At 42.8% G+C, this 22,818-nt stretch overlaps 1 protein-coding gene across 3 annotated transcripts in view; it reads right to left on the minus strand.

The window, feature by feature from the left end:
• LOC105470532 (dedicator of cytokinesis 1) overlaps positions 1-22,818 on the minus strand; it is a 546,684-nt gene that overhangs the window by 324,614 nt on the left and 199,252 nt on the right. For all 3 annotated transcript variants that reach the window (XM_011722623.3, XM_011722619.2, XM_071068926.1), the window contains exons 24-27: positions 22,637-22,707; positions 17,727-17,833; positions 2,434-2,561; positions 256-351 (exon numbers count right to left, since the gene is read on the minus strand). In XM_011722623.3, the coding sequence (XP_011720925.2) occupies positions 256-351; positions 2,434-2,561; positions 17,727-17,833; positions 22,637-22,707 (402 nt within the window). The remainder of the gene's footprint in view (positions 1-255; positions 352-2,433; positions 2,562-17,726; positions 17,834-22,636; positions 22,708-22,818) is intronic.

Consider the following 22,818-nt stretch of genomic DNA (forward strand, 5'->3'; position numbering starts at 1 on the left):
CCAGAAGAATGAGGACTGAGCAGAAAATACATATCTTTTGCTAGAAGACAAGAGCCAAATGTTTCTGTCTTTAAAATTGGTTTGCTTCCCCTTCAACTTTGACATTCATTTGGAAAATGAGGACATTTTATATACCAGGCTGTATCTCGACGGCTCACTACACTGTAATATAATAGGCTTATGTTCAAACAGCAGTTGGAGAAGGCTGCTGTCAGTCCCAGTTAAATATCTAAGCGTATGTCACCAAGCACTTACAATGAGTTCGGAATCTCGTCCCATGGAAATGACGGTTCGGTTCACAGTCCGGAGAAGTTTCTCCATGATAATCTGGACGTGTCTCTGAGTCGGCCCCTGGGGAAGGACACACCAATGAACATGAACGCCAAACAGAAACACTAACACACAAGCCCCAGTGGCTGCCATTGAATCCACTTACCCTGTAAAGAGTAAATCAATTATAACCCTTAATGAGATGAAAAATGGCCCTTGTCAAAGGCAAAAGCTCCCACAAAGAAAACTCAGGGGGTTTTATTAATTATAGTCCATTAATGATAATTTGTTATATATATTATCATAGTAATTTAAGCAAATCTTAAAAATAAAAGAAAATCTGTTTAAACAATATAATGTTTATGATCCCTGATTAGCCCACCAATTAGTTTTCTAAAGATATTTGGCCATCTGTAAATGGAAGGCAGGCAGGTAACAGTCCTAGATGGTTCTGCATGTCAAATGCAAATAACTTAAACAGTCACATAGGCTAGAATGTTTAAACAGCATTTAGCAAACTATCTAAACTTCACACTGCTGTGGCATATTCTATCAGTAAAAATTGACTCTTTTATTAGTGTGGGATGCGATTGTTGATTCTTCTTTGTGAACTCTGAATCTGATTAAACGCATGCTCTAGGCCCTTCCCAGCGTCACCACCTTCTCTGCGAGCTTTGGCCAAACAAGCTCTTACACCAAGCTTTTCTCCAATAAGAACAGGAAAGAGCCAGAAATGGGATCACTGGAGGCTGGCCTTTGGGTGAAGGCTTTCAAAAATCCTCTCCAAAGGCAACGCTCCTGTAAGAGCTAAGGTTTCTAGCATCACTAAGAACAGATTTAATCCTATCTTTTTCTTCTAGATCACCAACCAGGCTCTGAGAGAATGAACCAGTGCTACAGGGGAGAGGGTGACCAGGTATGTGGGCATGGTGACTAGGAGGGATTTCCAAGGTCATGCAAGAAAGGGCCAGGGACAAGCCTCATCTACTTAAAAATCCTGGCTACTCTGTCCAGGGCTAAGGGCAAGGACAGACAAAGCCCTGCTTTCACCTTTCCAGGCACACCTGGAAAATCAATAGCATCACATGGGTGCTCATATGTTGGGAGTGAAAGGCACAGGGTCAGACTTTTCCATATGTGCTGGCACAAACTTGCTTTTTATTTTTTCTTTCATTTTCTAGAGATGGAATCTCACTATGTTGCCCAGGCTGGTCTTAAACTCCTGGGCTCAAGCGATCCTCCAAACTTGGCCCCGCAAAGCGCTGGTGTTACAGGCATGAGTTACTGCCCTGGGCCAGCACCAACTTCTGATTTTTAAAAAAGTCCCTGAAAGAAGCATACAATTTAGAAATGCAAAAGGAATAGGGTTGGCCAGGTGCGGTGGCTCACACCTGTAATCCCAGCACTATGGGAGGCCGAGGCGGGTGGATCACAAGGTCAGGAGTTTGAGACCATCCTGGCCAACACAGTGAAACCCCATCTCTACTAAAAATACAAAAAAATTAGCCGGGCCTGGTGGCAGGCGCCTGTAATCCCAGCTACTTGGGAGGCTGAGGCAGGAGAATCACTTGAACCCGGGAGGCGGAAGTTGCAGTGAGCTGAGATTGCGCCACTGCACTCCAGCCTGGGCGACAGTGTGAGACTCTGTCTCAAAAGAAGGAAAAAAAAAAAGGAATAGGGTAGAGCTACAAAAGCAAAGCACTGACCTATGGGGAGAGAGCCTCGGGGCAGGAAAAGAGCTGCTCTTCTCCTTACCACTCTCAGCATACCTGACCTTGTTTGTTTTTTTTTTTTTTTTTTTTTGACTTTGTGCATGTATTACTTTAATAAAAATAAGAAGAAAGAATGCAGGTAATTAGCCAAGTTTAAGCATCAAAGCCTTTTTGTCTGACGTTAAGGATGAAAATTTAGGTCCTGAGAGGCATTTCGCTGAGAAGACACAGGAAATAAAAAATGATTTTCAATGCAGAAGGATAAATGTTATAATGTAATAATCATCATATATACATAAAAATAATTTAAGGGTGCAACTCTACCGAGACAAAAAGAGAGGCTAGACCTTAAAATCAAGGCCATTCATTTTTACATGAATAAAGCTGTACTGCAAGGCAAATGGCAGGTTCAGACAAATGACAGGACATCATGCACAGAGCCAGCACTCACCACGTCCTTCCTGTACAGCACCTCCAGGATGTGGCTGAGCAGCTGACAGCAGGCCTCCAGGTCCTCCTGTCTCTCCAGATGGTACTTGAGCTGATCGGTCATCATGGGAAGCAGGATCTCTCTGCAGTCTACATAGGACACAGGGTTGCCAGTCAGTGTGAAACCCACCAAAACACAACTATGTTTGCTATAAGCTTGTCTGCCCTTTCAAGCAGTTTGCATTTACATTGTGCAACACGTGAAAATGACATCTGGAGGGGGGTCAATTACTTGACTGTGAGAACGTCATGTCTGCTGTTATTGTAAATAATTCACACATAAACACACTTCCATGCATCTATGTGTGATCCCAGGTAAATAGAAAATTTGCAAACACACAAGATACATATAAACACACACACTTACATCCCATTGTGTGCACATAAATGCAGACACAAACACACATGGGTTTTTAAATGAATTTTCTCTAACTATAAATTCACTAATTTACAACATTAAAAGAAATACTTCCTACAACACAAATTATTTGAATTGGCAGCTTCTTTCATCCATTCCAAGGTGAGTAAAAAAGTATGGTTTCCTTCTCCTGGGTAGAAGATGCCAATCTTGGAATGTGGCAATTTAAGGCACACACAGTCCTCACTGAGGAGGAACAGGAAATGGAAACCAGGAGCAGAGGCCCCGCTACGGGAACCGTGGCTATAAAATTAAGGGATGCCGTGGTGTAAGGATCAGGGGCAAAGCAGGTTTCGATTTCCATTTGTTCTTTCGATAGGAGCATAGGAAGGATGTTCAGAAAATAAAAGAGCAATAGGGAAACAGACACAAATACGATTAAAGGTGAAATGCAATTCCTAATTGTCTCTTCCAGTTGGGAAATCCAACTTAACTGGAGCATCATCCGCTCTCCAGCATGGACTATCTGTTTACAACACCAGTTCTGTGTTTCGACGCTAGCCCAGCCATTCTTGTTTCCTTTAAATGCAAAGCACATGAGGAGACAGCAGTGCTCTAAAACCTTAAATAGACTTAGCCGGTTTTCAGGATTTTATATTTTAAGACTTACAACATTAATGATACATTAAAACATGCTTTGCATTAATGTTTCTTTTATGTAAGAAAACTATTTTTTTTTTTTTTTTTTGAGACGGAGTCTTGCTCTGCCGCCCAGGCTGGAGTGCAGCGGCCGGATCTCAGCTCACTGCAAGCTCCGCCTCCCGGGTTCACGCCATTCTCCTGCCTCAGCCTCCAGAGAAGCTGGGACTAGAGGCGCCCGCCACCTCGCCTGGCTAGTTTTTTGTATTTTTTAGTAGAGACGGGGTTTCACTGTGTTAGCCAGGATGGTCTCGATCTCCTGACCTCGTGATCCGCCCGTCTCGGCCTGCCAAAGTGCTAGGATTACAGGCTTGAGAAGAAAACTATTAACATGCAACATTGGAATGGTTCTTCTGAGTACGCGGAGCACACTCAGAACTTTCCCACAAACTACACTACAATGAAGGACTGGGGTGCAGGCAGAGAGAAACAAAGATTGAGAAGAAGCACAAACCCCTCTACTCCCGTCTCCAGTGGATCACATGTGGGCAGCCCCTGCCAAAGCCTTCCCCAGTTCCAATTTTTATTGATTTCCCAGGAAAGGACTGATAGCAACGCCATTTTTCCAAAAAGTTTTATCCACTTAACATGGGAAAATGTGAATGTCCCTGCTGATTTCACAACGCCAGCAGTCAATGCTTAGGCGGAAGTAACGCAGGAAGTGCTAAGTGCCGCACATCTTCTGGAAAGAGGCCATGTCAGCCTCGAAGGCTGTGGTGTCTGGAATCCCTCAAGAGGTCAGTGAGGGAGAGCACAGTGCCAAGATGGGCTGGGCTGGCCCTGTAGGAGACTGCCCGAGTGTTAGAGCCACCCGAGAACAAAGCCAGTCCAAGAGAAATGAATAAGAAAATGACCTCAAGGGAGTGAATCCAGCCTGGAAACACTAATGCATAGGAGCCACTATTTCCACAAATACCCCCAAATCTCAATGCCTTTCCTATAGAATCTACAAACTACATCCAGACTCTTGAGCTGCTGACCTTAACCACAACGCAGCATCCAACGTAGGGTTTAACTCCAAATGCTCTAGCCCAGCTGGCTGAAATGCTTCCTCAGCCCACCCTTATCTGAGCCCAGCCCTGCCAGCACTCTTCCTCGTGGTGCCCACCGTGATATCTCCCAAATGAGTCCTCTTGCCCTTTGGCTGGAAACACATCACGCACTGTGCCAACCTCAACATGGGGAGAGCCCTGGGCCAACCCTGTCACCTGGTCATCCCTAGCACTGCCACCATTCTGGAAAACAAGCTGAATTTCCAAGAAACCTCAGAGGGAGTAGTTAGAACCACTAAGACCCCTGCAGGTAATGATAGCCCCTGACAATGTGACTAAGGAAAAAAATGACTACATAAGCTTAGAAGCCGACTTCCGAAGCAAGCCTAGCATAGACCAAAGAGAGGGACAAGGTCTAATGGACCAGCCAGTACAGGTTGGAAGGAGGGTGTGTCCCTAAGTGATTCCAGAAAATCAGGGGAACATAGCACTGGGCTCAGAGACAGCAGAGCTGGCCCTATAGACTCTGGTACCCAGATGTCCCGGCCTAAATTCATCCCTCACTGCACCATTTATCCGTCATGCTGGGTAGGCAGTTGTGGTCTGTGCTGTTCTCAGAGCTAACTGAGTGTGCTGGTCTCATTTGTTAGAATTACTCTGGGGAGAAAGAAGAGGTGTCTGCCTGTTCACCTTTGGCTGGGAGATGCTATCAACCATCATTGGTTACCTGGTGGGAACGTTCACCATCCACCCTACCTGGAGGACTGCGCTACCTTCACCTGTTTGCTATCCAGCCTCTCTTGAGGAGAAACAACAAAACTTTTAGAAATGTCACTGTCATTTTGTCCCATATAAAGACATTTCATTCACTAAGCCCCCAAGAAGATTTTTTAAAAAATTGTTATAATCATCCTGATAGACGAGAATCCAACTGCACCTCAGCCTTCATGACCCAGCCATCCATGGCCAGTCAAGATCAAGGCGGAAGGCGGGGCTATGTCTACTTTAACTGTTGGGACAAAATGAGATGACGCTTGAGGGACTTTGTAAAAAGTCATCCAACATGCCTCAGTGAGAGGTCTCCCCCAGCACCATCAGCGTCAGGAAACTATGCCCCTGACCCCAAAACAGAACCAGGTCACTGAGGCTGGCAACCAGGCTTTCCCTAAAGGCCAAAGGTCACTCTGCCCATGCCAGGGATTTCAACCAGGCCTCCAGGCAGAGGGTCACACAGGCTGTGGCACCTTACAGTACCTTCTGTCACCTGGTCCACAGCAACCCATTCCAGACCCCGAAGAAAGTCAACTCCCCAGAGCCACTCAGAGAGGCTGGGAGGACCGAAGCCAAAGGCAGCAAAGCCAAGGAGTGCACCTCCCTGGTGACCTGTGATCTGCAGGCCTCAGCACAGCCCCTGGTGGACCCAGGTACAGGCAGGCCTCCAATGCCCCGTTATCGGAACATCTGAAATACTGATTGCTTTAATTATCTGTTCCTCCTTACTGGGATGCAATCTCCATAAAAGCAGAAGCCTTCTTATTTTCCTTAAATGGCATATCCAAGCACATAAACCAAGGCCTGATGACAGTGGTAGTATGAGTGTGTGTCTGGGATTAACTTGCAATTACATGCATGTGGTATCAAACTAAAGTCTGCAGTTAAAAGCAGGTCTGCTGCTCCCAACCCTCAATAAATGGTAGCTGTTAATAGCAATAATACAAATGTCATTATACAAAGTCAGCCTTTTCAACTAAAAAGATACAAAGAAAACGAAAGCCATACAGCTGTGCTATCCAGTACAGTAGCCACTCAGCTGCCTTCCCTAAAAGTGAAAACATAAATTTCTTAAAACCTCATGTTTGCCGGGCGCGGTGGCTCAAGCCTGTAATCCCAGCACTTTGGGAGGCCAAGACGGGCAGATCACGAGGTCAGGAGATCGATACCATCCTGGCTAACACGGTGAAACCCCGTCTCTACTAAAAAATACAAAAAACTAGCCGGGCAAGGCAGCGGGCGTCTGTAGTCCCAGCTACTCAAGAGGCTAAGGCAGGAGAATGGCGTGAACCCGGGAGGCGGAGCTTGCAGTGAGCTGAGATCCGGCCACTGCACTCCAGCCTGGGCGACAGAGCGAGACTCCGTCTCAAAAAAACAAAACAAAACAAAACAAAAAACTCATGTTTTAAGGGGCTTCTCTTATTTTGTATTTCTGTCTACAGATAGTAGGTTTTTTCAAGAAGTGGTGGGAGTACACGTTTTAAGTAACAGTAAGACTCTAGAATTTTATCTTAAGATAGCAAATCAAGAGCACTGAGGAACGTACACTACAAAGACAGACAAAGGAACAGATAGACACACACACACACACACACACCCTACAATGACCTATTTTAAAGCATGAACAGCTGTCTCTGGCAGTCAAGGAAGCAGAATCTCCCGTCTTCCTATGGACTTCACACTTAAATGTCCTGAACACTCTTCCCATGGACGAAATGTCATTTCCACGGGTTTGGCACTGATAGTCCCATTAGTTCCAAAGCAGATGGCCTGGGAAGCCAACAAATAATCCACCAGGAGAAAAAAAAAAAAAAAGGAACGCGGGATCTTATATTTTAAAGAAAAACACATCATCTTTTGAAAACTCTGGAACAAATACTCGACCAGAAGTCCAGGAACCTGGGTCACTTTACGAGATTTGAGGAAAGCCTTTTAATCAGTTTACTCACACATATGAAGAAATAGTGCAATCCCCCCTGCTGGCTCTTTGCTTTGTATCTTGGGCAAGTTACTTAAAGTTACTGAAACTCTCTAGGTCTTAATTCTTCTTTTGTGCAAAATGGGGATGCTGTTGGTCATCTCCCAGATTGACCGTGAGAACTAAATGATACAATGCGTGTATTTAGCAAATATGAGCCTACAACAAATGGTGGTAACAGAAGGAATAGTACTATACAAAGTCAGCCTGTTCAACTAAAAGGACACAAAAGAAAACTAATACCTCAGAGCTGTGATATCCAGTCCAGAAACCTCTGAACATGTGAAATCTAATTAGTGCCATGGAGGAATGGAATGTTTAACATTATTTAATTGTAGTTAATATAAACTTAAATGTAAAAAGTGCTACTGGATTTACTTATTAGAAATCAATGTTTGAAACAATTGGGGTATGTGAATCTCATTTTTCAAAGGTAAATTATATTCAATGATGAAAATAAAGATCAAGTGTCTGGTGAAAATTTCACATCCAAACTGAGATGTGCTGTACAGGTGTAAAATACTGGATTTCAGAGACTTCATATGAAAAAAAGAACGTAAAATATGTATCATTAATAATATTTAGAGAGAATTCATGTTGCAGTGATGTTTTAGACAAAATACATTGTTAAAATTAATTTCATCAATTGCCTCATTTTTTAAAATGTGGCAACTAGAATATTTTTAATTACATACATGGCTCACATTCTATTTCTGCTGGACAGCACAGTCTCAGAGTATGCTAGTAAGCAGATGTTAAAGACCTTGTATGTGACTTCTGATTGTTATGAACTGGCATTTATTGTAAGCAGAGTCACGGCCACAGCTCTCTCCTATCAGACACCCCATCACACATACATGACTCCAGCACTGCCAGTGCTTGTCAGTGCTGACTAAGGCTATGGTGACCTACGAGGAAGCTAGAATCAGCTAGCACAGCTGTCCTGGTTTCCTCTGCCACGCACAGAGCTATAAAGGTAGCCAGGTGGGCCCAGGCTCCATGCAAATCGGCTGTGAGGATCACACCAGTCACCCTTTCACGGCCCTTCCCCAGTGTGATCTACAATGATTACAGATGGCAATAATTCAACATCTGTTCATCCTCAGTTGCAAAGGCCGAAGCCAGGATGATTAATGCTCTGGTAATGGGAACAGAGTAAAAAATATTAATCTTTATAAAAGGTATTCAACAAGCATTATCAGCTTATAAATGTCCAAGCAGAATATCCAACCAAAACCCCATTACAGTTCTACATTAAAGCAAGATGCAAATACAAGAATGAATTTGTCCATTTAAAACATTCATTTTTATGAACACTGAGTAATGTACTTCTTAATTTTTAGTTTGGTCATATTAAATAAATGATCCATAAAGTGCATTTAATAACCCTGTGAGTGTGACATAGAACTGAGATCCAGAATAACACTTTTCATGAGAATTAAACAGTAAGAACCATATACATGGGGGGGTGTTTGGTATTCATCTTGTATAGTCAATTGTCTTATTTTCCAACCATCTAAGAATCCTGGACCCACATGTTTCAACACGTCCAGGTGCTTTTCTCCCTCCATTCAAGTCTTCAAACAACAGAAATACAGAAGATGGTGCCGACACTGTAAGGAATCACAGAGCCAACTACTTAGCTCCACATTTCACAGATGTGGGAACTGGGAGCTGAGTGAAGGAACCTTCAGGATTGCACCCCTATGCACCATCAGAGTCCGAATTATTAGATGTCTGATTCCTCAGCTGGAGCTCCGCAGGGTAAAGGATCCATGCAGGAACACATGTGTGTAAACCTGTATGATTCAGGCATTTTTACATAACAGATGCAAAGCAAATTTTTCAAGAATCATTTTAACCTAACAAGTCATGAAAGTTAGCAGTACCAGAGAATAAATGAACATCGAGTTACCCTTGGTAAGTCACTTTTACTTTTCCTTTCTGCGCATTAGTTTCCTAGTCTGTAAAATGGAGTAAACACAAATGGCCTGTGCAGTGTTTCTATTCCAAGATGCCGGGCAGTACCTTTTAAGTGTTCTGATTGGAACAGGGCCACTGGGCAGAGGGCTAAAAATGTCAGAAATGTGGTAATCTGCAATTCACCCTTGAGGTGTTCAGTATCGTGGAATTTGAAATGAAAAGGTGACCGAGCAAGCAAAAGGGTGTTGGAAATTGGAAGGAGGTGGCACAGTAGCACGTGGACTGTTGAACAATAGAAAAAAGAAATTTGTCAAAGATATGTTTTCTGGACATTGGCACAAGGCTTTGTAAAAAAAGCGAGCCATCCTTTAAAGGAAGGCAGTGAGGGAGCAGATATTTTGTATCTTTTACTTTGGAAAACTAAAGATTAAACTTCCATGACTCTGCTAGTAACAAGCTGTCAGAAGAAATGAAAGAAGAGCCAATGGAGAAAAATCACAAATGAGTCCCATTTATTAGTAGATGAAAAAATCAGCAAGATGCAAGAAAAATGCCAGAGAACACCGTGTGGGAAGAACTGGTCAGGCAGGAAGTCTATTCTCTAGGTGGATGGGAGTACATCAAGGATGTGGCTTGTGTTAAGTTCAGAAAGAATTTACAGGGCTGTCAGTCTGCAGACAGGATCTCACCATGTGGAAGATGAGAAAACCAAGAGAGAATATACAGCGCTGTGGAATGGTGGGTATTTTTTAAACCAGGAGAATAACGGTAGCAAAAAATATAGGTCTTGGCCCATGTGGTCCTGTACAAACTCCCCTCCTGGTTGCTCTGACAATAAAATACATATGTTAAAACCCTATATTGTGCTGTAGTTCCTCTTAGGGAAAGGACTGTGCACCCAGGGAGGAGTCTACGCCCAAGAAAAGATGGAGGTCCTGAAGCAGAACCTAGAAGTCTGCAGGCTGACCTGGGGTTCTTCCCACTGTCCCAGGCTAGTTACTGTAGACAACATATTATGCAGTTACAGAAACCAGCTCCCAGGATCTAGAAGAAATCATGGAGTAAGGGGACTCAGGGACTTGCTTTTCTGGTGCCCAGTGTGCACATGACTAAATACAGGACAACTGACACAGTCTCTTCTCAGATTGTTCTTCTTGCTTTCAACATCCAGCAACAGGGACAGAAGCCCACCCAGAAGTGACAGCAGAACTCAACAGACAATGATAAAGTTTACACCAGCTCCACCATAAAGAACTGTTGGCACCACCAATTTGATCACAGATAAAAGTCCCCACACAGAAAGAAGAGAAAAACTATTAAAACTCCATTAACATATGAGCACAATGCCGTATACTTTATACATTTAATTTATTTGTATGTTTATTTATTCACTTGTTTGTATTTTGTCTTGTTCCATATGGCATTTGAAGTAAATTCCGTTTTCAGAATGCATTACTCATATGGTGGGTGTGAAACAGTTTAAGAAAAGAGTGGGCTGATAGATTTGTAAGAAGCCACCTCCTCGATCAGCACCATGGCGGTGGACAGCTCCCTGCCAGGCTTCTTGCTGAACTCTGGTGTCCTTATCTGAGCACTGAGATAATCACTCTTTTTCAATTCTACATTTTTAAGTAGATGACTCTGAAGACTCTCAAAGGAAGCAAACTAGCTAACCAATGGTCCCGAGCACACGGCAGACATTCAATGAATTATGATGGAATTGAAATGGATACAATTAAAAAACCTGAAATTGAGTTCACCCTCCTACATTCAATAAGTCATTTCTAAAATCCTGCAGTGTTTTAACAAATGGTCTTTTCAAAAACATATATAATGAAAGATAATGATATACAGAATGAGGGATGAAAAAGGTGCAGTACTACAGATAAAAAGTTTTATCGAGGCATGAAAAAAACAGAAGAGAAAATGAAGTTTACATTCCACCACTATTTAAAAGAATCAGTCTTCGGGATTCACAGCTGGTACCGTTCATTAGAAGTCATCAGCTCAACTATCTAATTAAAGTACTGCAGAATGCTATATGAGTGGTACATTAAGTGACTGTGGCAAAATTGACCCCAACCCCAATTGTTCCTTCTGCACAACATCTACCAAGTTAACAAAACTACTGCAGAGTAGCTCCGGGTTTAAGATCCCTTTCGATATAGCAAAATATACTTCTATTTTCCACAACAGCAAAGCTCAAGATATTTTATTTTGTTTTTTTAATCAAAAATGCTTTTATCAAAAAACATTAAGAAGGTATATTATGGGTTTGTTTTAAACATGCAGCTTTTCTATAATTTAAGGCATAATAAGTTGACTAATGGGGTAATTTTTTGAGATATAAATTTCTATCATGGATCAAATCACAATGATAATAGTGTAGAAATCTGACTTTGATATTTCCTAATAGTTAGTCCCAATAGGTGTCTGGGACTTTGCCCTCAGATTTCAAAGGGCTGCTGTAACTAATGTTTCCACCATTAAAAAGGAGAATTTTATTTTGCTTGATAACTACAAGAATCATTCACCTTGAAAATAATAAGGAAAATCATTTAAACTCACCAGGCCTACACTTTCAAGAAGCTCTGTATTGCTCAAAAATGGAAGCAAATGAAGTTTGAAAAGACTCATGAACACTGTCTACAAGGAGCCTGTTCGCTATAGTGAAGGGAGGAGCCCCAGGAGGGCCAAGGTATGAGCGAATGGCCTCTTTCCCATTCCTACTCACTGCCAGAGTCCAACCACCAGGAAAATAACCAACAGGCAAATCAGAAAACTACACAGGGTACCAAAGAATCGCAGACTTACAGAAAAGCAGCCTATCTAGAGTATTCAACTATCTGCAAGACTAAAAAGGGGTAGTCTTACCACTAAACTTTACTCTCAAAATCTCACACTCCCATCCAAAACAAACTGAGTGAGGACAAAATGATAAGGACACAGTAAGCTCCAAAGAAAACCTGTCCATTGCTTTGGCCACTATAGAAATGGGAATACGGAAAAATTACATCTTGAAAGGCAAAGAAGTGACCCAGTGTTCATTGAAACAAGCTTCCCAAAGCTGTCAGGTTCAGAAGGGGGCCAGTGTCAGATTCAGAAAGGGGCCATAGGGTGAGAGAACATGTTCCAGGAGGACTCTCACCTCCAGTCAAAGGCTTCTTACAAGTATGGCCAATGCTCTTTACTAACTTAAAAGGTAATGTTAGCTCAGGTTGCTTCATTTTATTTCAATTTCTGTAACATTAATGCTACACATTTTTGTGAGCATAAATCCTAAACGTCAGTGTTCCAGTGTTTAATTACACGAAAACGTTTCATTTCTATACGATTTAAGCTTTAATTCTCACAGTTTTTGTCAGCTATATAAGCACCAATATAATCACATGGACACAAAGCTACAAATGCACAAATGATGAAGCTTGACCTTTCCTTCTCTTTGTATCTATCTTGCTTTGAAAATCTGCTCACTCCACACCACAGATTATATGCAAGAGTCATCTTTTGGTGAAGCACACAATCTATTAACCAGTTTTCAAGTAGTCAAGTCACATGGTGAGACAAAGCTTAAAGCCATCACAGCCCATTGACTCTCACGCACACTGCCCATTCACTGACTCTCATGCACAGCATGCTAACGTGTTACAGGCCCTCCACCTCGGCAGAGGGGCAGGGGTGGGAACATCCAAGGTGGATGCCTCACCAGCATGGGGACCAGCTCCTCTGCACAGCCTCTTCTTAGGAACACTGTTGTGCCCTCTGTATTACCACCATACATTTAAAACGACACAAAAGGAATGCTGTGATGGCAGAGATTTGCCTCAAAATATCTGGGGGATGGGCATATAGATAAAAAAATGGATCGGCTGGGCGTGGTGACTCAAGCCTGTAATCCCAGCACCTTGGGAGGCCGAGGAGGGTGGATCACAAGGTCAAGAGATCAAGACCATCCTGGCCAACATGGTGAAATCCCGTCTCTACTAAAAATACAAAAATTAACTGGATGTAGTGGTATGTGCCTGTAGTCCCAGCTACTAAGGAGGCTGAGGCAGGAGAATCGCTTGAACCCGGGAACTAAAGGTTGCAGTGAGCTGAGTTCGCGTCACTGCACTCCAGCCTGGCAACAGAGCGAGACTCCATCTCAAAAAAAAAAAAAAAAAAAAAAAGATGGATCATGAGTTGATAATTTGTAGAGCTGAGTGATGAGTATACTGCCTTATGCTCTTCTTTCTTCTTTATATTTGAAATTTTCCATAGTTTTAGCAAAAAGGTATCTTGAATGCATAGATCTGAACTCCACCCCCCTCCTATTTCCAGAAAACAGAGGATTAGATCAAATGAAAATAAAAGAGCATCTCGATTTTATAAAACGCTCAGAGAAGACTCTTCACACCTCAAGTCTCTCACTTTTCTCCCTCTCCCTTTTCTCCTGATGTTACTCCTCCCCTAAGACCTCTCCTTTCTCCCCTATGATCAATTCATTCAAAGCCAAGACAAGGAAAGACTGCCAATTTCCCCATATGAACCCAAACCTTCACCTCCCTTCAATCAAGTCAACTACACATGTGTATAGCCAGTCCTGCTGCTTTCTCTGTACTGCCTCCTGGTTAGGAATACCCCTAAGCATTTCATTCATTCAATAAATATCCACTGCAGGCATGCTGAGGCCAGGCATGCACTAGGTACCAGCAGAAGAGCAAAATCTAGATGAACAAGGCCCAGCTTGGAAAGCTCTCATCCTATGGAAGGCCCACAAACAAGCGAGTAAGAAATACAATGATTCTACATGGGGAGCATGCCATGAGGAGCCATGAGGTAGCATGTAGGGGGGTATTTTAAGCAGGGTCCTCTTGGAAGAAATACTCAGTGATGGTTAATTTTAAATGCCAAATGACTGCACCATGGATGCCCAGAGGGCTGGCTGAACATTATTTCTGAGTGTGTCTGTAAGGATGTTTCCAGCAGAGATTAGCATTGGGATTGGCAGACTGAGTTAAGCACATCCACCCTGCAGAGTGTGGGTGACCATCATCTAATCCTTGAGGGCCTGGATAGAACAGAAGGGCAGAGGAAAGCTGAACTTTCTTCTGTGAGCAAATGGCTGCAGTGACACAGCCCTGGTGTCCTCATTCAGGCCAGTCCCACACGGGCTGGATCACACACAGCTATCTTGCTTTGACAAGCCCAAAGATGTGTCTCCTGTGAAGCCCAACAAACTCAGCTGGATGCATCTACAGTTTCCATGTTCTCCAAGAGAGAGAAATAGGGAAAACAAGGCCAGAAACAACCAAGGCACTGTAAGGCCTGGCCTGCGGGGACCTAGACCTGGCAACGAAAGGCTTTTCTGCAGAGGAACAACACCAGCTTCAGAATTCACTGCCAGCCTCTTGCAAACAGATCCACTTGTCATTATATCAGAGGGAGATAAAAAGAAAGGTTTTAGTGCAAAGCAACCAGTGGGCCTCTTTTAGTGAGTAAGGCAACACACAAGCTAAGAAGCAAAGACTTGGGAATCCCACTTCACCCAGGGAGCCCCCACGAAGGAACCCGGAGGACACACACAGTGACGCATTCTGACCACATCCTCCAGAGGATCTTTACTAAGGGCAAGTGCATTCAGTGGCATATGCAGCTAAATCCAGTTATACTAAGTTCTAGAAATCTGAACACAAGGAGAGTTCATTTGACTGATTCCACTGGGATCAGGAAACAGGACAAAAACAACGACATTTGTACAAATTAACAAGAAACAGAAAAAAAAAAAGCATGAAAATCAGATCCAACATGTCTCATCAGAAAACGGCTTAGCTTTAAATTCTTATACCAAGGGTAGCACAGAATATTTTGCAAAAGTTATGACATCTTTTGTAAGAATGGACCAACTGGAAGATTTCTGGTGATAAATCTTTCTTGACCAGGAGATTAAGATGTCCGTTGGCTGCTTTGAACAAGCAGAGAGCTTGCGGATGAGAAAAACTGAGGTTGTTTTAAGAAAAACACTTAAAACTCAAAGGCAGTAAATAGGACCATTTTCACATTGGCCAAAGCATTCTGAAATGCTTCTAGGCAACCACGAAGCATTTAGAAGTACATTTAAGCTGCCAATTATGGCTTAGACAACTTCTACTGATGGGGCAATTCTGGAGCTGCTTGTAAGACATGAAGCTTCAGGCTAATTTTGGTTCATTTAGCCCACAATAATTTGGGATTCATATAGTTCATACAATCTCATTTACTACGCTGGATACAACTTGCTTATACTAAGATCAAAATCTTAACTCCATACTTAAAAAGATGATAGTAAGTTAATTACTTCAAAATATTATATTACCTGGTAATTCCATATTAAACAAAGCTAAGTATTTATTCATATCCTGCATACTTTCAAAAGAGGACCTCAGGCTGTCTAAGATAAAAGGCTTAGAGAACAAGAATGAAACACAAATGGAGCGTAGGAAAGACGGGGAGAAACAATTACAAACACCTAAGCTAACAAAATCATTGAATATAAACAGTAAGTTTCCTTCAAGCTTTCTATGAGCTAAAACAAATGAGCAAGCTTTAATAGAGAAAAAATATCTGGGGTCAGGCTCGGTGGCTCACACCTGTATTCCCAGCACTTTGGGAAGCTGAGGTGGGTGGATCACTTGAGGTCGGGAGCTTGAGACCAGCCTGACCAATATGGTGAAACCTCATCACTACTAAAACTACAGAAATTAGCTAGGCATGGTGGCGGATGCCTATAATCCCAGCTACTCAGGAGGCTGAGGCAGCAGAATCATTTGAACCCGGGAGGCGGAGCTTGCAGTGAGCCAAGATCATGCCATTGCACCCTAGCCTGGGCATCAGTGCGAGACTACATCTCAAATGGAAAAAAAAAAAAATCTAATTGAATCTTTTATGGTTTACATTCTCATTCAAAGAAACTAAGTAACATACAGAACAAAGTTTTGCAATAGAAATTTTTAAATATATGTAAATATATCCTGAAGAAGATCTTTGTTAAATCAACACTCAAGAAAAATCAAGCACAATTCATCAACAATTTACTGACAATTGCTCTCCACGGACAGCTGACACTTATTGACAGCTGTTAATTTGATGAAGATACTGATGATGGTAGTGCTGGTGCCAGAGTATGTCTCTTTCTGTGTCTTGGCATTGAATGGTTAGGAGATAGGGCACCAGTAACTCACCTAATAAGAACCAGACATAACATTTTCAGGGGATTTTACTTGCTGTGTTATAAAGCTTATTCACTGTAGGAGGAAATCCTGAAGCAGGGTCCCTGGTCATCACCTCTATCATCAGCCTTTCCTTAAGTCCCCTAGAGTCCCCAAGTTTTGGAAGACACCTGGTGAGTGGGCAATTCAGTCTCCAGTGAGAAACTGAAACATGGACAGTCAGGAATAATGGCTGAATGGAGAGTCATGTGCTTTGAGTCCCAGACAATGGTGAGAACTGACTTTCTTTTATGACAGTAAGAAATGGCTTCTGACTCAGAGAGAGGTCTACATGCCCCCCACGTCTTGGTTTGATGTGTTTTTTTCTAGAGAAGAACACTCCCACCTAAATGAAGTCAACATTTGCTTTCAATATTGGCCTTAGCAATAAGTGTACACTCTGGTGCATTTTGTAAGGTTTAGCCAAGAAAGACGATTAAAATTCACATCCCAGAAGGCACAAAGGACCAAGCCATGCACAGAGTGCGTTCCAAACCCAGCCAGTAACTTAACAGGGACATCTCGAGTCTGGGATCTGTGAAAGCACAGGGGAACTGAAAACAACACCAAGAATGAGGACAATAGAAAATGAATGGAGCAGCCAAACGCCGGTGAAAAAAGGAATCAAATGAATCCAGGCGTCTCAGTCAGAATGTCACTCAACAGACTTCACGTCTGCCTCCAATAAACGAGGAAGTTTGTGGAATTATGCAGAGGTTTTAAGCTTTCAATAAAACTGCTTGACAAGGGTAAAATATTAATTCCATCTGCCAAATAGAAAGAAAATGATTAACAAAAAGGGCAAGGAGATAACATGGGGAAATATAAGGTGTTCTGCAGGATAAATGAGTTGAAGAATCATTAAAATTCTTATTACTTTGAGTAGGATTTGAAGAAATGCTGTCAAAGAATGCAAAGTTCAGAATAAGATAAAACCATTACTTTCAGATTTAAAGAAAACTTGAATTCTTTTCCTTGCAATCATCACAATGGAGCGAAGTGATTGCCTCCCCGGGACAGACAATCACATATCTTAAAGGCTACAATGTATGCTGATTACCCTAGGACTTTGGTGTATACCTAAATTACAAACTAGGAGCTTTTGCCTTCATTTCTCAATGATCTATCACCTGCACTACATGTCAATTACCCTTCTCTTGTAAGGGCTAAATCTTCCTGTCTTGTAATACAGCAGTTTTAATTGGTTGCAACCTCCACTCCTTTTGTCAAGAGGAGGCAATTCAGAGGGTCAATGTCGTCAGAAAATAAATAACAGGACAAGTGAATAATTCTTGGGGTTCCACTCACCATGCTGTGTGAAGAGGTCACTGTGGACGATTTCGATCAGGCAGTAAAGTTTCTGGATGGTCAGCAAGCCCATGGGAACATTGAGGATGAATTCAGTAAACATTTTGCTGTGAGGAAAAACACAAAGGAAATAATTTTGAGACACACAGCAAAAGGATCCAATGCCGTTACAATACTGAGATATAAGGTCATCATATGGTCATTAATGTCACCAGTATGTTCAACACGGCCCCTCATGCACTATGGGGTCAATAACTCATTCCAGGAAATGATGTTTTGAAAGTGTTCGTTTTCACTTCACAACCACTAACATGCCTATAATCCAAAAGACAGACAATAACAAGTGTTGGTAAAGACATAAGGAAATGAGAACAGTCACACCAAGCTGGTGGGAAGGTAACACAGTGCAGCCACTTTGGAAAACAGTGTGGCATTTCCTCCAAATGTTAAACACAGTCACCATATGGCTCAGCAATTCCACTTCCAGGCATATACCACTCACCCCACCCAAAAAAAATGAAAACATAGATCCACACAACAATTTGTCCATGAATCCAAGTGGCATTGTTCATTACACTCAAAAAGTAAAAACAATCCAGAAGTCCATCAGCTGATGAATGGATGAACAAAATGCAGTCTATCCACACAATTCGTGTACAAAAAGAAGGAAGCACTGATGCGAAAACATGGAAAAATCTTGAAAACGTTATGCTAAGTACAAGAAGCCAGTACAGAGGCCACAAGTTGTATGATTCCAGCTCTATAAAAAGGCCAGAAAAGACAAATGTGTAGATACAGAAAATAGATTAGGGGTTACCCGGGACTGGCTAGGAAGGAAAAACGACCAGAAATGGACACTGGGATCTTGCCGGGGTTATAAAAATGTTCTAAAATTGGACCCTGGTGATCGTTGCACATCTTCATAAATACACTAAAAACCACTGAACTGAACCGTCTACAACAGGTAACTTTATAGTTTGTAAATAATATCTCAATTTTTTTTAAAATATACTTTTACATTTGGACACAGGAAGGGGAACATCACACACCGGGGCCTATTGTGGGGAGGGGGGAGGAGGGAGGGATAGCATTAGGAGATAAATCTAATGTAAATAACGAGTTAATGGGTGCAGCACACCAACATGGCACATGTATACATATGTAACAAACCTGCACGTTGTGCACATGTACCCTAGAACTTAAAGTATAATAATAAATAAATATATATATATATATATATATATATGCCCTTTTACGAAAGGCTAACAGACCTATGAAGAAATTGTAGAAGAGCTCTTGTTAGTAACTATATAAACACAAATTAAAGTGGGCAGATATGGTTTCCCAGTCATAATGGCACGGTTCTATACAATGAGAATTCCCAGTACCAGCAATGTTTGGGAAAACCGACACCAACATATGCTGGTAGAATGTTGGTTTCACCTTCCGGGGGGGGGGGCGGCAACTAGATAAAATCTACTGAAAATTCTGTAAGAAAATGCAATACGAAGTAATGCCGTTTCTCTTTTTATCCTAGTGATATAAAATAGGAGCAGAAACTACAATTAAGCTACAGGAAACTCTATCCCGGCATTTTATAATATATATATATTTTTAAAACTTCAATACAACTCAACAGCCATCAGGTAGCACAGTAGCTAGAGGCCTGTTCTTTGTAATCAAAAAGCCCGGATTGGCCTTGAACCACTGCCATTTACCAGCTGAATTATCACGGACAAGTTATTGAGGATAAAATTAGGCTAACAATAGAACCTATGTCATACCATTGTTGTAAAGATTAATGGGCTCATACAAGTGCTTTGTGCAAAGCCTATTTTACATGGTGAAAGCACATAATAGATGCCACGTCTATTACTGCTGCTTAAAGATGGGCCAGCATGGGACGGAATCAGCATGAAAGTTATTAATGATGATACAGAAGATGCCATCATGGCATGGGAGAGGAAGATATCTTAAGTGCAGGAGCTGATCACAAAGAATGGTGACTTTTTTTTTTTTTTTTTTTTTGGAGACAGTCATGCCCTGTCGCCCAGGCTGGAGTGCAATGGTGCGATCCTGGCTCACTGTAACTTCTGCCTCCCGGGTTCAAGCAATTCTCCTGCCTCAGCCTCCTGAGTAGCTGGGATTATAGGCATGTGCCATCATGCCCAGCTAATTTTTTGTATCTTAATAAAGACAAGAGTTTCATCATGCTGGCCAGGTTGGTCTTGAATTCCTGACCTCATTCGTGATCTGCCCGCCTCGGCCTCCCAAAGTGCTGGGATTACAGGTATGAGTCACCACGCCAAACCAAGAATGGTGACGTTTTTAGGTGTGTGTGTATGTGTGTATGAAAGGGATCCAGCACTTTCTGATTCTTTTGGGTAGTGGACTTAAGTTTGAGTTATCCTCTTCTCTCATCTCTTCTGTTTATTAAAACATGAGCCAATTTTCTAAATAGAAGCATGTATGTATGTGATTTTCAAAGTCATTTTTAAAAATTGAGGATGAGTTCGTGTCCTTTGTAGGGACATGGATGCAGCTGGAAACCATCATTCTCAGCAAACTATCGCAAGAACAGAAAACCAAATACCGCATGTTCTCACTCATAGGTGGGAACTGAACAATGAGATCACTTGGACACAGGAAGGGAAACATCACACACTGGGTCCTATTGTGGGGGGGGGAGGTAAGGGGAGAGAGAGCATTAGGAGATATACCTAATGTAAATGACGAGTTAATGGGTGCAGCACACCAACATGGCACATGTATACATATGTAATAAACTTGCACATTGTGCATATGTACCCTAGAACTTAAAGTATAATAAAAAAAAAAAAAATCAGTGTAACAGGCATTGAGGAGGAACACAGGGATGCACAAATCGCAGACAGGCCAGCAGCCGCCTGCACCGGCCCTGGCCAAGCAGGTCCTCCTAGGATCTCCAAGCACATGGCTCAACCACAAACTGTGAGCTTCGATGATACCCCTTGAGGGGCTAATTTGTGTGTACAATGAGGACAGGCCCGGCTCTCCGTCGGTGAGGGGCTAATTTGTGTGTACAATGAGGACAGGCCCGGCTCTCCGTCGGTGAGGGGCTAATTTGTGTGTACAATGAGGACAGGCCCGGCCCTCCATCAGTGAGGGGCTAATTTGTGTGTACAATGAGGACAGGCCTGGCCCTCCATTGGTGAGGGGCTAATTTGTGTGTACAATGAGAACAGGCCTGGCTCTCCATTGGTGAGGGGCTAATTTGTGTGTACAATGAGGATAGGCCTGGCTCAAGCACAAACTGACAGCAACAACGATACCCCTTCGCGGGTGAGGAGCTGATCTGTGTGCACCATGAGACAGGCCTAGAGCATGGCCACAGCCAACACCAGCTGCAGCTTTCTCCACTTTCCTCGCAGTTTGTCAAGACCTGAGCTGCTCAAATGCTCAAATATGAGAAAGCCCTGGAAGCACCTGCGTGGGGAGCAGGGTTGTTAAAACCAAATGACCAGGCCCCACTGTGCAGTTTCTAATTCAAAAGGTCTAGGGAGGAAGCCAAAGTTTGGCTTTCTCTAACAAGTTGCCAAGTGCTACTGGAGCTGCCATTTCGGGGCCCACTCTTGGAGAAGCATGTGCCAAGGAGAAGACTCTACAGCGTGCCAGGTGGGCAGACGCTGCCCATGAGCCCGTGTGTTTCTCCTTTTCTCATGTAGGGCCTGCTAAGCTAATGGCCAGCACTGTTAGTGCCCCGGGAGCAGAAAATAAATGTTTCCCTGCAGGACACTAAATCCTAGGGAACATCAGATTCCCAATGATTGGTGGGGGACAGCGCCTCCCAGAGAGCCTCTCGCCCTTCAATTCCAGGGCACGAGTGACCTATGGTAGACATAAAGAAGAAGAAGGATGATCATTTTTTATTCAGTTTCACTGCTCAGTGGACAGATGGCCCTTTACTAATATTTAGGAGGGCTTCGCTGGCCGGTAAAAAATGGCGTCTTCATCCATAGGTAGTTTATTGTGTCAAATCAAAACCAAAACAAAAAGTAGTTGAGGACTGCGCTATTAAATGTCTGCGGTTTAAAACACTGTGCATCCCTGGGGTGGGAGCAGTGGCGCACGTCTGTAATCCCAGTGCTTTGAAGGCAGAGGCAGGAGGGGCGCTTGAGGCCAGGAGTTTGAAGCTGCAGTGAGCTATGATCACGCCACTGCACTACAGCCTGGGCAACAGAGTGAGACCCCTATCTCTTAAAAAATAAATTATAAAGGCTATGTATCCCATTTGCTCACAATGGCACTTTTCAGAATGCAGTCATACCAACAGATGAGGAAACAAGCAGTGCCCCTGGCCACTGAGAGGCGGCAAGTTAGGGAGAGAAAAGGAAGGATTTGGTGTCCAATCTCACTCCTTGGTCTGCAAGCCCAGTGACCAGCTTTCTCCAAGTTTGTTTGTGGGGTTTTCTAAAAATTATTTTCTTAGCAACTTCTGAGTCTTCTGCTTGAGGCTCAGGGCCCCTCCCAAAGAGGAGTTGCTTCCATTATAGAAGCAGGAGCTGGCACAGGAATATTAAAGCTCTTACGTCAGGATTTTTAGGTGCTGAAAACAAGAGCAAAACCAACAACCACATCTTGAAATTCAAACCTCAAAGTACGCAAAATGCCAAATGGGCATTATATGCCAATTAGACTGTAAACAATCTTCTTTAAAAATATTCTGAGAGTTGACTGGTGATGCCTTTTCCATATCATGTCATAATTATCAAAGAGTCACAGACACCACCAGCAACACATGTTCCAGGATGATCCAGGGCACTGACATATGGAGACATAAGGCAGAACCCTGAGCATCCCATAAACTAAGTGCACTGAGAAGGAGGTCACACACGGCACGTGACAAGCATTCGCCTAGGCTGCACACTTACCTGAGCTCTTTGGGATCAAACACCAATTTCACATCGTTGACGATCGTTGGTAAGTATTTCAGTGCTGCCCCCTGCAAACCAAGAAACAAGAAGGCTGAGCAGCATGCAGGTTAGGGAGTGCTCATACTAATTTGTAATCCTTATGAGAAGAACCGCAGAAATACTGAGAAGAGAAAGATCAC

Source organism: Macaca nemestrina, chromosome 9, assembly GCF_043159975.1.
Source record: "Macaca nemestrina isolate mMacNem1 chromosome 9, mMacNem.hap1, whole genome shotgun sequence".
NCBI lineage: Eukaryota > Metazoa > Chordata > Mammalia > Primates > Cercopithecidae > Macaca > Macaca nemestrina.